Source organism: Nyctibius grandis, chromosome 1 (genome assembly GCF_013368605.1).
Source record: "Nyctibius grandis isolate bNycGra1 chromosome 1, bNycGra1.pri, whole genome shotgun sequence".
Classification (NCBI taxonomy): Eukaryota; Metazoa; Chordata; class Aves; order Nyctibiiformes; family Nyctibiidae; genus Nyctibius; species Nyctibius grandis.
Genome location: NC_090658.1, coordinates 130144448 through 130159308, shown reverse-complemented (window position 1 = coordinate 130159308; position 14861 = coordinate 130144448). Strand labels below are relative to the sequence as shown.

The 14861-nt window shown below is 53.4% G+C and overlaps 1 protein-coding gene across 2 annotated transcripts in view; it reads right to left on the bottom strand.

The window, feature by feature from the left end:
* Positions 1-14414, bottom strand: part of XKR6 (XK related 6) — a 217553-nt gene extending 203139 nt beyond the window's left edge. Inside the window, exon 1 of one of the 2 annotated variants that reach the window (XR_011048371.1) lies at positions 13705-13787. Coding sequence is in view for 1 of the 2 variants with exons in the window: in XM_068403020.1 (XP_068259121.1) it covers positions 13705-14414 (710 nt within the window). In the remaining variant the exon portion in view is untranslated. Of the gene's footprint in view, positions 1-13704 lie in introns of both variants that reach the window. The other variant, XM_068403020.1, reaches the window with a different exon arrangement.
* Between the last annotated feature and the right edge of the window lie 447 nt (positions 14415-14861).

The following is a 14861-nucleotide window of genomic DNA, read 5'->3' as shown; positions in this document are numbered from 1 at the left end:
CCCCGACTCTCTCAGCCTGTCTCCATAGCAGAGGGGCTCCAGCCCTCTGAGCATCTTCGTGGCCTCCTCTGGACTCGCTCCAACAGCTCCACGTCCTTCTTGTGGTGGGGGCCCCAGAGTTGGACGCAGCACTGCAGGGGGGGTCTCAGGAGAGCGGAGCAGAGGGGCAGAATCCCCTCCTTCGCCCTGCTGGCCACGCTGCTGGGGATGCAGCCCAGGACACGGTTGGCCTTCTGGGCTGCAAGCGCACATTGACGGCTTATGTTGAGCTTCTCCAACCATCACCCCCAAGTCCTTCTCCTCAGGGCTGCTCTCAATCCATTGCCCACCCAGCCTGTGTTTGTGCTTGGGATTGCCCCGATCGACATTTCCTTCTTGCTCAAGCAAGATCCAGAAAGTGCTTTTTCTTACCCTCCTCCCCAAACTCAGCCGAGGTGGCACAAATCAAGGATCTCGTCTGCCCACGCAGAACGTGGCCTGCGGATAAAAGCCTGGGTGCAGCTGTCGAGCACTAGCCCTGCGTGAACAATAAATCAATTAAAAAGACACCTGACAAGATCACGTCAAGCCCACGTACGGTGACGGAAAGTGTTTGATGGGTAACACTGCATTCTCCTCTCCACCGGATGGGAAAGTAGGTCTTTCCCAGTGATAATGGCAAGATGGTTAAAACCAGCAGAGAAATGTTGATAGCCCACCGCTTCCCAGAGCCATTCTGCTCCCAGCCACGAGGGACTGGAACGGTCTGCCCAAGGAAAGGCGTATTTATGCCCATTGCCAGAAAGGGAAAGTATAAATATTTCCAAAGCTTTATGAAGGCTAGTACTTACAGTCAGGCTTTGAAAGGGAAAGAATAAAGCAAAATATTCAATTAGAAAAAATTACTATAATTGCAGGTTCTATTTTATCCCTCCATTAAAGCAATAAAGTGCCTCGAAATATTGCTGAGCTGGGATACAGAGCTTAGTGCTACTTTACATTTTAATATACATTCAGGGGGGCTAATTTAATTTAGATTTACATGAGGGTCTTCTCTCCTTTCTGGCCCCTACTGCCTCCCCCTACGCTTCTTAAAATACGGCTGGATACACACGCATGCTTCTCCCCCAGGCCAAGGCCATACACCCAGATCTGAGGCTGGACATACATTCTGACACGTGCCAGCACAACTCCAAAGCCAGCGAGGACATCAAGCACGTACCTGCATAGGTCCACACCTACAGATCACAGAATCACAGGATGGTTAAGGGTTGGAAGGGACCTCTGGAGATCATCTAGTCCAACCCCCTGCCAAAGCAGGGTCACCCAGAGCACGTTGCACAGGGTCGTGTCCAGGCAGGTTCTGAATATCTCCAGAGAAGGAGACTCCACACCCTCCCTGGGCAGCCTGCGCCAGTACAGGCTGGGGGGTGATCTACTGGAGAGCAGCTCTGCAGAGAAGGACCTGAGTGTTCTGGTGGACAAACAAGTTCACCATGAGCCAGCAATGTCCCTTGTGGCCAGGAAGGCCAATGGCATCCTGGGGTGCATTAGGAAGAGTGTGGCCAGCAGGTCGAGGGAGGTTCTCCTCCCCCTCTACACGGCCCTGGTGAGGCCACATCTGGAGTAACTGTGTGCAGTTCTGGGCCCCCCAGTTCAAGAAAGACAAGGAACTACTGGAGAGAGTCCAGTGGAGGGGTACGGAGATGATCAGAGGGCTGGAGCATCTCTCTTATGAGGAGAGGCTGAGGGAGCTGGGGCTGTTTAGCCTGGAGAAGAGAAGGCTGAGGGGGTATCTTATCAACATTTACAAATACCTTAGGGGGGGTGTCAAGAGCAGGGGCCAGACTCTTCTGAGTGGTGCTCAGTGACAGGACAAGGGGCAACAGGCACAAGCTGAAACATGGGAAGTTCCAACTGAATATGAGGAGGAACTTGTTTCCTGTGAGGATGACGATGCCCAGTTAAAAGTGTGCTTGCCTGCACCTGAAACCTCTGACGTCTGATTTTTTTTTTGTTGGAGGAAAATGTCCGATTTCTGCTCCCCAAACATCAAACAAGATCCTCTTGGAAACGTAAAATCATACAACTTTGCTCTAACGGCACATCAATCCCACAGGAAGGGATTTGGTATTGGAAGTCACTGAGCAACCAGCCGCCGAGGCTGAAGAAGGAGGCTCTTCCTCCCAGCCCCGGCTCTCGCCACGCTTTCTCCACCCTACAATGCTACAAACCGCCGTTTTCTGAATATAACCTCGTTCCTCCCTGCCACAGAAGATAAGTGAATCTTATTTTAGGGAGCCCTTCATCCTCTTAATTAAACAAATTAATATCACTTCTCCGTATCTCATAGCCTCTATTATCTTTTGTGAATTCCTACAATTCTGTTGTAAAGATACACTGAAAAAGCACTAATTGAGATAATCTCTGGAATTCAAGAGTCGGTATATTTTTAGCCATGTTTTAAAACTATTTTCCCTTTGTTTCTGGAATGCCTCCCATCCTTCCTCCCATGCCAGACTGTTTACATTATTTAAATGCCTTCTGCTTATACCACTCTACAATTTTTACTTCAACAACATCGGCCTCCGTTGCTCTTTTTTTTCCCTTGCTTAGACATAACTGGGATGAATTCCAATCCCAAACTCAAAACCTCTCCTGATGCTTCACTGGTGTCTTCTGCGTTTGGTACACCAGGCAACGCGTCACTGCCAGTCCTGTAATCCAGGACTGCCTGTGTGGGGGAACCAAGCATGAGGAGTTAAACTGCTCTTCTTTTACAACAGAAATCGGGGAAATGGTGATTGTCCCAGACACTGGAATTCTCTGCAAACTCACAGAGATACTTGTCACCCCCCTGCTTTAGCAGACAAGCCTGAGCCACCTACCGAAAGGATGGGGGAGCCCATCACCCCTTTATTTTTGTAGAGAGCTGTGACCTCCGGTGACCACCGTGCAAGCAGAAGCACAGCCCATCAGCCCTGCCCCACTGCTGCCCTATAGAAAACCCCATGGAGTGAGACCTGCGAGCTGAATGAGCCAGCAATGTGCCCCTGTGGCCAGGAAGGCCAGTGGTATTCTGGGGTGCATTAGGAAGAGTGTGGCCAAGAGGTCAAGGGAGGTTCTCCTGCCCCTCTACACTGCCCTGGTGAGGCCACACCTGGAGTAACTGTGTGCAGTTCTGGGCCCCCCACTTCAAGAAAGACAAGGAACTACTGGAGAGAGTCCAGTGGAGGGGTACGGAGATGGTCAGAGGGTTGGAGCATCTCTCTTATGAGGAGAGGCTGAGGGAGCTGGGGCTGTTCAGCCTGGAGAAGAGCAGACTAAGGGGGATCTTATCAACACTTACAAATACCTTAGGGGTGGGTGTCAAGAGGAGGGGACCAGACTCTTCTCAGTGGTGCCTAGTGACAGGACAAGGGGCAACGGGCACAAACTGAAACATGGGAAGTTCCATCTGAATATGAGGAGGAACTTCTTTACTGTGAGGGTGCCAGAGTCCTGGCACAGGTTGCCCAGGGAGGGTGGGGAGTCTCCTTCTCTGGAGATATTCAAAACCCACCTTGACACAACCCTGTGCAACGTGCTCTGGGTGACCCTGCTTTGGCAGGGGGTTGGACTGGATGATCTCCAGAGGTCCCTTCCAACCCTTAACCATTCTGTGATTCTGTGAAGGAGGCTCCAGCAGCCGGCCACGCTTCTCTGTCACTTGGGTTTGATTTGCTTTTACCGCAGGTTTAATTAGAGAGGTGATAAAGGCAGCTCCGGGTGCCAGAGCCTTTTGCATTGTGGCTCCTGAAGAGTTTTTAATAAGAGTTCTGCCGACTTGGTGGGGGTTTTACAGCAAATTTTTCCTGCATCAAAATGACCTGCAAAGGTGGAAAGGGTGATATGGCACAACAGCCTATTGAGTTTTTCCAGCAGAAGTGCAGACCTCCACAGTGTTAATTTAAGCCTGCTCACAACAGGCTTGTTTTTCCTAGTCCCCATTCACAGACCCTCTAAGGCAGCATTTGTGATGAACTCCTGGCTTAGTCCTATTTCCCACTGGATTTCAGAACAAGGGAGAACATGCCTATTCACAGAATCACAGAATCAACCACGTTAGAAGAGACCTCAGGGATCATCGAGTCCAACCGTTGCCGTGACACCACCATGGCAACTAGACCATGGCACTAAGTGCCATGTCCAGTCTTTTCTTAAACACATCCAGAGATGGTGACTCCACCATCTCCCTGGGCAGCCCATTCCAATGTCTAATAACCCTTTCTGTCCCTCAACCCATCCTGAGCAAAAGGGAATACAATACACAGATATTTATTTGGGATGCAAAAATCCTCAACAACCTCTGCAGCAAGTAAACCAAATCATCATGACGTGCAGGCGCGTAGGCAGAGCGGAGCAGAGGAAGAAGAGGTCCTCCCCATAAAGGCTCTGGGCTTGAACAGAGGAGGTTTCAGTGAAGCTGCCAGTTCTGCAAAAGATCTTCTGTGCAGCCGAAGTCACTTAAGGACAGACTGTGAATATTTCATAGATGAACCTGAGCTCTCACGGATTTCAGAAGAAAGGGGATGTGAGGAGAAGCACAGTCTTCAGGTCCCATTATAGTTTTGGGGACACATTTAAGATTGCCTTTCGCTCTATTTTTTGTCTCTTGACCAAGACCCAATTTTGCTCTAAGGGGACTGCTGGTTCAGCCAGGGCTTTGAGATGCTGATGGAAGGAATAATATCACAGAATCACAGAATCAATCAGGTTGGAAGAGACCTCAGGGATCATCGAGTCCAACCATTGCCCTGACACCACCATGGCAACTAGACCATGGCACTAAGGGCCATGTCCAGGCTTTTCTTAAACACATCCAGAGATGGTGACTCCACCACCTCCCTGGGCAGCCCCTTCCAATGGCTAATGACCCTTGCTGAGAAGAAATGCTTCTTAATGTCCAACCTGAACCTTCCCTGGCGAAGCTTGAGATGTGTCCTCTTGTCCTATTGCTAGTTGCCTGGGAGAAGAGGCCGACTCCCACTTCACTACATCCTCCCTTCAGGTAGTTGTAGACTGCACTAAGGTCACCTCGGAGCCTCCTCTTCTCCAGGCTAAACAACCCCAGTTCCCTCAGCCGTTCCTCGGAGGTCAGACCCTCTAGACCCTTCACCAGCTTGGTCACCCTCCTCTGGACTCGCTCCAACACCTCAACATCTTTCTTGAAGTGCGGGGCCCAGAATATACCCATTTACACTGAAATAATGAAAGCAGATACACGCCACCCGAGCATGTGCATACTCTAAGTGGAGTACTCAGTCCACAGGTCAGATTTGCCCAAGGGTGGACAAAGAGCAACTCCTGAGACCACTCCCGAGCAACGTAAACGTGGCTCCTATGTTACAGCAGTTACATATAACCAAACACAGGCTGAAACTGGAATACAGGGTGGTGGGCAATAGAAATTCCCAGAGTGGGGGGAGTTGCAAAAAAAACAAAAATCCAGCTATGGGGAGCTGCAGTGGGCTGCTGCCAGCCACCCTGGGACACAGTCAAATGCTCAGTCCCACAACCCAGGAGAGTTTCAGAGCATCCTTGACACTGTGGGCACCACCAGTCCCCAAGGACATGGGACATGCCTGTTGATCTGCCCTGCAAAGATTGTGCTGTTCTGCTCCACAGGGTCAGAAACACAAGCTGGTCCTCCCACTGCCAGACTGCTGCTAGGTTTGAGCGTTTTCTAAAGGTTCTTCTCCCCAGGAAAGCTCTTTCCCCATTGTCTTAGGATCCAGTTTGGAAAAGCATCTCAGTGCCCTAAAGCAGTCATAGCAGACTAGGGCATCAGTCTGAATCCCAGCACATCAGAAGAATAGTGGCCCAATGATGTAACAGTATTTGGCACATGTTCTTTATTTATACCTTTAATTACAATTTAATTTCATCTCTAGCTACAGCAAAGCATTACTCTGATTCATAGTTCCTCCTGCCTAAAACCTTTCAAGTGTTAAAACACTGGCTTACGCTACCACTGATTTTCATGACAGTGAAGTGCTAAAAATCAAGTCAGGATTCAAGAGAAAGAAAGCAAAATGAAAGCACAGGGAGAAGTTCTGTGCAGGATCCAGACTCCTCCACAGGCTCACCTTTATTCCCCAAGGAAAATTACACGTTTGACGTCCAATTTCTGTTCCTTGCAGTCTCAAGACAGCGAAAGCAGCTCTCCTCCAAGGAGATGCTTTATCACCATCAGTTCTACCTCCATCCTTTTCATTAAAGGAAATGCTCCCTGAATAACCTACATTTGTACTGCGAGGAGAACCACTGCAAGGAAAAACGCTGGCTCAATGCAGCTAAAAGCAAAATGGAAGTGTCTAGAAAGGTAGAAAATAGCTTATAATTTTAACATAAAAAAAAAAAAGGGTGAGCCACCTTTCCTCCCTCCCTTGGCACGCTGCCTCCCTTCCACCAGGTAGACTGCTTTCACGTTCCCACTGAGATAAAGCCATAGGGCACCCGGAAAAAAAGGCACGGCTGTCTGTCCTAGAGTTCAGCGTGAAGCCTGAGCAACTGAAAAGCGATGTTCTGGTCCCAGACCAGCATTTAGGAAAGCTGCCTGCAACCCAGCTTCAAAGCAGCCCTCTTCCCTTGTAGTTTTCGGACTCCTGGATTTGGTCTCTTGAAAATACCTACCACCAGCGTCCTCACCTTGAAAGCTACGGGAACGTTATGCTGGTTTCCATAAGAACAAAGTCAGGTCACCAAAGCATTTCTGGTTCCCCTTCCTCCTCCCCACATACCATGGTGGAGAGGTGACCGCAGGACCACCTTACCCACAGGGCACCTCATGCCCATATGGCTCTTCCTCAACAGAATCCAAGGTCCAAGAGGAAACCAAACTCCAGTTTCTCCTCCAAATCCTGTTCACCCATCTATCCAAGCCACACTGTCGCTGCAGAAACACTGAATTGCATGGGAAGGTGAGTTCCTACAAGGTCAGGGCAGCATGTTACTTCTTCCAAGAAAAGGTCTGGAGAGAACTCTGCCCTCTCAAGGCTGGCACAGCAGATCTGCTTCAACATCTGTGGTTTGACCCCCTCTAGTGGGTAGCACTCAACAAGACATGGAGCCTTGCCACCACCCCTCAACCAATGGAGACCCTACTCAAGTCATAAAGCCTTTTCTCATGATTATGATGATTATTATTATTTTCCTACACACACAACCGACCTGCCCTGCACTTCAGATTCAATGTCTTTGGACCTCTACACCCACAGCCCAGCACTTACTTAGAGATCCTGTAGAAAACTCTTAGAAATGGGGGCAGAACGGGTAAGGTTTTGGGAAGGGAGAACCACCAAAAAAAAAAAAAGCCATACCCCAGACCTGATTTTGTAGGGAGATCATATTTATCGTCTATCCTCAAACGTCTTCCCTCTGCCAACTTGTCAAAAGCTGACAAAACTCCATACTATAAAAGCAAGCTGTTAAAACTTGGCTAAAGGGAAAAACTCAGCTGCCAGACAAGCTAACCAGAAAAAGCTGAAAAAAAATATTCCAGTGTGCCAGGGCAGGCAGTAAATTTACAGAAAGGCTCTACAGAGCTGAACGTCCCAAACGAAGACAACGAGGCAGTATTAGGTCAGCAGCTTCTCGTTCATCTGTCATTTGACAAGCACATGTCTCCCACTTCAAGGGACCTGGGCAGATATCTCAAAGAGCTGTAGCTGCCTGTGTGTCTAAATTATCCCAAGCAGCGTGTATCTAACTCACGGGTCATCCCAGAAGGAATTATTTTAGTAGAACTTAAACCCACTCATCACGTAGTCATTAAATACCACATATTCCATTTAGACCCATTGATTCATCCTTCCACCTCCGGGCTTGCCGAAAGATGAACAACTCATAGATTTGGTCTTTCTACTAATAAACACGTTGTCAAGTTTTCGCCTAAATTTTAGGAATTTTTCTTTTAATCACACACATACACAAGGTGTTTTTAATGTCAGAACAGTGAAAAGGTTGGTCTGGTTGTTTTTTTACAGAATGTTTTTCTTCTAAATATGTATCCAAAAGAGTTTTAAAAACAAAACCCACAAACATATTACAGGCAAGTCACGAAACTGACTGTTACTGACAGTTTTAACAGACACCGAGCAATTTCCAGCTGATCAGCATTCGTTTTAGCTCAAATTCCACATACTGTTAATCCAATGGAATCCAATAATGTTTTCTTTAATAGTACTTTATACTCTAAACCTTGTACTCCAGGACAGCAGTCATGACCCACTAACCCACTTACAACAGAGGTTAAGGAAAGGTACATCAGACACAGAAGTTAGTTATACTCTTGTCATTAATACAACTTGTGCAACTATCAAAGGTACAAAAACTTCAAGTCAAAACTATTTCTCCTGAATTTACACAGCTGAATGGCTTCAGAAAAAGCAACAGCCCTGGCAAGCTCTGACGCCCGACCCTATTTCCAGCAAAACCACAGCACTGCAACATCCCTCCTTAATGAACAACCTGTCTGCAGCTCACAGTGCAGCAGCTCAATAGTGAGTGCGAGGTGCCCAACTGGCAGCCGTTACTTTGTGCACAGTCTGGCTGAATTGTTCTAGTCCTCAGGATCACCTAGGAGATTCGAGATGAAAGGTGAATATTGGAGATTTATAAAGGTAAAAAGCCCAGGAGCTGAGCTTTATCAGTGGGAATGCCATCTGAGATCACGCTTCAAGCAAGAATTAAATATATATATATACACACATGCACACAGACACACACATTTTTACAATGTATATATGTACTTTCTTTGCAGCAGCACCATAGGCAAGCGGTGTTAACACAGCCCTCGGTTCTCAGCTGAGCAAAAACCCACCACAAAAAAACAGGACTATGATCAAGCCCCCCCCAGCACCCCTCTCTGAAGAGTCACTCTCTGAACAGGACAACAGAGGACATGAGAAGACAAAGCCCCCACTCGGGCTGCTCAGAAACAACGAGCTGCTGCTCCCACAACCCCGACAAAATGAAGAGACGATCTCGCTAAAATAAGAGCCTGATGTATGTTTACATTTCTGCCATAAAATATTATTTATTCACCATCTTAGCGGCAAGTCTTCCCAACGGTTAGGACAAGAAGTCCTTACGGAATTGTGTTACCCCCCACATCCAAACCCAGACCACCCAACGTACTCAGGACAAGGATTTCTGTACAACTCCGACCTGCACCTCCTCTATTCTTCACGGCTTTGCTTCCAGCTGCTGAGCAACAGCCACGACAGCCTCTACACAACGCACCATCCCCATGACGCTACAGGCAGTCGCAGCGCGTATCCCACGATCACACGGTGCTGAACTCACATCGCCCTGGGTCTTCCTCCTCCATCCCCACGTACAAACCTCTTACCAGCACGAAGCGATTTAGCTGCAGGCAAACCCCACTAAAACAGCCTCTATTAGTCCCATCACCGCATTCAAGATTAATTTTAATGGCGTTTGCGATAGCCGTAGTGGGGATGCACAAAGACACCCTCGTGAAGGCGAGCCCACCGATCCCATGGAGTTATTCTGGCTTTGGTCAGGTACTGGGAGGCGGCTCCAGGCTGACCACGCTGTTCAGGGTGCCTTAAAAAGCAGGAGCGACGTGGTAGCAGGATCAGCGATCAACAGGAGAGCAGGCTCCCTTAGTTCAGGTCTGCAGAGCTCCTTCCCAGTCCTTTTCAGCAGTCCCAGCCCTGCACAACCTCAGAAGCAAACATTTTTTCTCTGCATTAACAAAGCCTGGGCAACTTGAGCCTTGCAAAAAAAATCACCCCTCCACGTGCACCCCTTCGTCTCTGGTTGTCCCCCTCCCCATCCGTTCACCCAGGCGTGCCGGGGGGGATGTTTTAACCAACGCCAGCTCGTATCACGGCTAACACGAAATCATTTCTTTTCGCCTGGCTCGGAGAGGGTAAAAATCCAACTTGCCAGAGGAGCCATCTGCATCGAGAAGTGCTTTTGCTGATGGGATCACCAGGGAAAGCAGGAGAAAGGGTCGCGTACCAATTCATTATCCTGGCATGCAACACCTGCAGACAACCCCCCTCCCGCCACCCCCCAGCCCAAATCTCCGCCACAAACCAAACAAAAATAATAACAACATAAACCCCCAAGCAGAAGTTGAGAGCAAATGTGCTTCGAACGCTGCACAAATGACATTGAACATGCAGAAGAAACATGTATTTGCTGTTGCGCTGCACGATTTCATGGGCTGCTTTCCCAGGTCCACACCTCAGGCACCTTTCCCACGCAGATCCCTCCCCTCCACCCCCTCAGCTTCTTTAAAAAAAATAATAATAATAAAAAAATTTTTAAAAATCTTTGAGGTGTATATTCATTTTCTCTGGTGTCCTCAGAAGAGGTGTCAAGGCCCTCCCCTGCCACCCACGCATCCCTCCCCCAGGCTCAACCATGCCGGCTCCATCTTAACTCCAGCCACTTCTTCACCGATTTCATTAGGCAGCAGAGTTAACCCCTTCGGCCACCCAAAGGGAGAGGGGAGGGAAAAAAAAAGGACCTCCCCATCCATCATCACTTTCTGCCTTCCCCTTCATCTTTTTTCTCATCCATATCCCAGCAAAAAATTCCTACAATCCACCAGTGAGGTTATTTTTGCCCTTTAATTCCTCTGGGAAATACCAACGCAGGGACATTAACCCTTCCAGCGAGCCCCTCCAGGGCTTCCCACTGCTTCACCGTGACGTGCCATCTTCTCCCCCCTTAAAAAAACTCAGCGTCTTCCCCCTAAGAATTATTTTAAAAGCTACAAAACCCACCCGACCCCATCTGCAGCCTCTTCCCTCCAGTCTAACCCATCCGTGGGGCAGAGGGGTGCAACCACCACCTTGTGACACAACCTGGAGATGTCCCCCTACCCTCCATCACCCAACACCTCCCACCCCTTCCATCTTATTCACCCGCGTCCCAGCTCAGAGGACGCTGGGCCACGCCGGCTCTTGCCAGTTGTCCTTACAACACCCCTTTCCGTAAGACGGGCATCTCTCTGTGGAAGCGTTTGCATCTCCAGGCTTTCATCCCGGAGAATCCCTCCCTGCCTCCTCCCACGTCTCTTTTTGGGGAGGATAATGCAATTTCCAGCTCACTCTGGAGGATGCTTTTTTATACCTGGGGTCACTTCCCAGACCCTTCCTCTGGCCAGCGTTTCCTCCACCCCAGGACCTCTCCTTCTAGAGGGGAACAGTCCCCCGTCCCTGACCTTCAGTCTCACACCGGCAACCCCAACGCCGTCCCCACTCCCCCGAGGAGAAGGTTTCTTCTCTCGCCCAAGCCACAGCCGAGGCATCACGCTGCGCTTTTCCACTCCCACAACCCGCTCCTTCGGTGCGGGGGGGTCAGCAAGCGGGGGGCTCCCCGCCACCAGGTGGGGAGAGGCTCTCGGGGACGGATGCGACCCTCATCCCCTTGTCATCTACGGGGGGTTCGATCCACAGCAGGAGGACACCGACCCTCTGGATAGAGCACATCCCAGCACTCGGCAGCTGGGGGTCTGCCACCTGTCCCCCACATAGACCCTCTCTGGAGCAGTCCCCCACTTTCTGTGGGGCCTTTCACTTGACGTCCCCCCCCCCCCGTCCCCCTCCCCAGGGCCACAGGACCTCCCTCTGCAGCGCTGTCGGTGCAAGGGTCACCCCCAGCCCCAGGTCTGCCTCCATGCTGTCACCCCTGTGGTGTCCCCGCCACCAGCTCTTGTCGGGAACAGTACCCCCCGCCATCCTGCCCCACGTCTGTGGGTCAGCAAGAGCCCACCCCATCCCTTGAGACACCATCTACAGCCCCATGGAGCTGGAACCCCTTCCATCCCCCATGCTTGTGGGGGGCACCAACACGTGTCCCCTCCAGGTTGTGAGGTGACAGCAGCCCCTTTCTCCTCTCCCCACCCCCACATACTCATCTCGGGGGCATCCCTCCTCCCTTCAGGGCTCTCCTCAGGCTTCACCCCAAATCTCCACGTGGGATGCAATGACCCACGTCCTGCTTGGACCAATGAACCTCACTCCTCCCACCTAGCACAAGGGGGGCCCTCACACCTCCTCCACCCGGAGCAGCACTGACTTATGTCTACCTCAGACCATGAGGTGACAATGACCCCCATGTCCCCCACCTCAGCCCCTTGGGCTCATTTTGTGGGAATTTCTCGTCCCTTTGAGTCTCTCCTCACCCAAAGTGGGAGTAACCCCTGAATCTCCCCTCCTTCTCTGTGTGAAGGACACCACACTGATCACGACCACCTCAGACCACGAGGTGACATTGACCCATGTCCATCTCAGACCATGAGCTGACAGTGACCCCTATCTGCCCCACCTCAGCCAGGGGACAGTGACCCGCTTCCATCTCAAACCATGAGGAGACACTGACCCCCATCCACCTGAGACCATGAAGTGACAGTGACCCCAGTCCACCCCACGTCAGCCAGGGGACAGTGACCCACCTCCACCTCAAACCATGAGGTGACACTAACCCATGTCCACCTCAGACCACAAGGTGACACTGACTCCTGTTGGCCCCACCTCAGCCAACAGACAGTGACCCACCTTAAACCATGAGGTGACACTGACCCATGCCCACCTTGGACCATGAGGTGGCACTGACCCATGTCCATCTCAGACCACAAGCTGACAACGACCCCCATCCATCTCAGACCACAAGCTAACAACGACCCCATCTGCCCCACCTCAGCCAGGGGACAGTGACCCACCTCAAACCATTAGGTGAGACTGACCCACAACCACCTCAGACCATGAGGTGACACCGACCCACGTTCACCTTGGACCACAAGCTGACAGCAATCCCCATCCACTCCACCTCAGCGAAGGGACAGTGACCCACCTCAAACCATGAGGTGACAGTGGCCCACGTCCACCTTGGACCACAAGCTGACAATGACCCCCATCCACCTCACCTCAGCCAGGGCACACTGATCCACCTCCAACCATGAGGTGACAGTGACCCATGTCCACCTTGGACCACGAGCTGACAGTGACCCCCATCCACCTCACCTCAGCCAGGGGACAGTGACCAACGTCCACCTCAGACCACGAGCTGACAACGACCCCCATCCGTCCCACCTCAGTCAGGGGACAGTGACCCACCTCACACCATGAGGTGACACTGACCCACATCACCTCGGCCCATGAGGTGACACTGGCCCGCGTCCACCTCAGACCATGAGCTGGCAATGACCCCCATCCACCTCACCTCAGCCAGGGGACACTGAACCACCTCAAACCATGAGGTGACAGTGACCCACGTCCACCTCAGACCATGAGGTGACAGTGACCCACGTCCACCTCAGACCATGAGGTGACAGTGACCCACGTCCACCTCAAACCATGAGGTGACACTGACCCACGTCCACCTCAAACCATGAGGTGACAGTGACCCACGTCCACATCAAACCAGGAGATGACAGTGACCCACGTCCACCTCAAACCATGAGGTGACACTGACCCATGTCCACCTCGGACCACGAGCTGACAACGCCCCCCATCCGCCCCACCTCGGCCAGGGGACAGTGACCCACCTCCCGCCCCACCTCAGCCAGGGGACAGCGACCCGCGCCCAGGACGCGCCGACCCACCGCCATGTCGGGCACCCAGCTCACGGCCACCCCCTCTCCCCGCCCGGTCCGGGATGGGCCCGGGGGTGGGGGTGGGACACCCCCGGCCGCCCCCTTACCTCCAGACCTGCCCCATCTGCAGCAGGTGGATGACGGACTGCCAGACCCAGACGGAGATCCTGCAGAGGCGCTGCGCCCCGGGGGTGGCGGGTCCTCCCCGGCGGCCGACGGCGCCCATCATGGGCGGCCCGCGGCTGCTGAGGCCCTGCACGGCGCCCAGCCCGCCGCCCGTGTAGTCCTGCACGAACCAGCGGAAGCTGAGGATCTGCACTAGCACCGAGGGCAGCAGCACGAAGGCCAGCGTCAGGCCGCACCACACGTAGTCCCGCCGGCCGTAGTGGTGCAGCGCCAGCCACAGGTCCGTGCCCACGTCCCCCAGCAGCACCAGCAGCGCCAGCACGATCCACAGGCAGTCCAGCCACGGCCGCTCGGCCGCTTCGCCAACCTCCGGCGCCCGCGGCGGCCCCTCGGCGGCGGGGCGCGGGGCCAGCGGCTCGGCGGCGGCGGCGGCGGCGGCGGGCGCCCGCCCGAAGAGGCTCCGCAGGCAAGCGCACCGGCAGCCCCAGTAGCAAGACGACGTGTTGCAGCAGTGGCAGATGTGCAAGGAGCTGCTGCCGCCCGGCTCCTCCGCGCCCTCGGCCGCCGCTGCCCCGACGCCGCCGCCGCAGACGCCCGCCGCCGCCGCCGCCGCCGCCGCCTCGTCCAGGTTGTGCAGCTGGGCGAAGCCCACGCCGCCGCCGCCGCCGCCGCCATCCGACTTGGCCGCCATCTTGCTGCCGCCGCCGCGTCTCCGGCCCCTTCGCCGGGCGCGCTCGCTCGCTCTGGCCCCCCCCCCCCGTCCCCGCTCCCGGCACCCCCCCACCCGCCGCCCGCCCGCCTGCCCGCCCGCCGCTTCCGGGGGCGGCGCTTCCGCGCCCGCGCAGGACGGGACGGGCCGCCTAGCGACCGCGCGGGGCAGCGCCGCGGCCCGCCGGGACCGGACGGGGCCAGCCGCCACCGGGCGGGACCAGCCGCGCGAGGGAGCGGGCCCGGCGCCCGGCCGCGCCGCCCCCGCGCTCGGGGCCGCTCTCTGCCGCCGCCCCTGCGTACCGGCACCCGGCGCTGCCCTCCGGCCCGCTCCCGTTGCGCCAGTTCCCGTTGCACCGGCACCCACTGCCGCCCTCCGCCCCGTTCCCATTGCACCGGCACCCACTGCTGCCCTCCGCCCCGTTCCCGT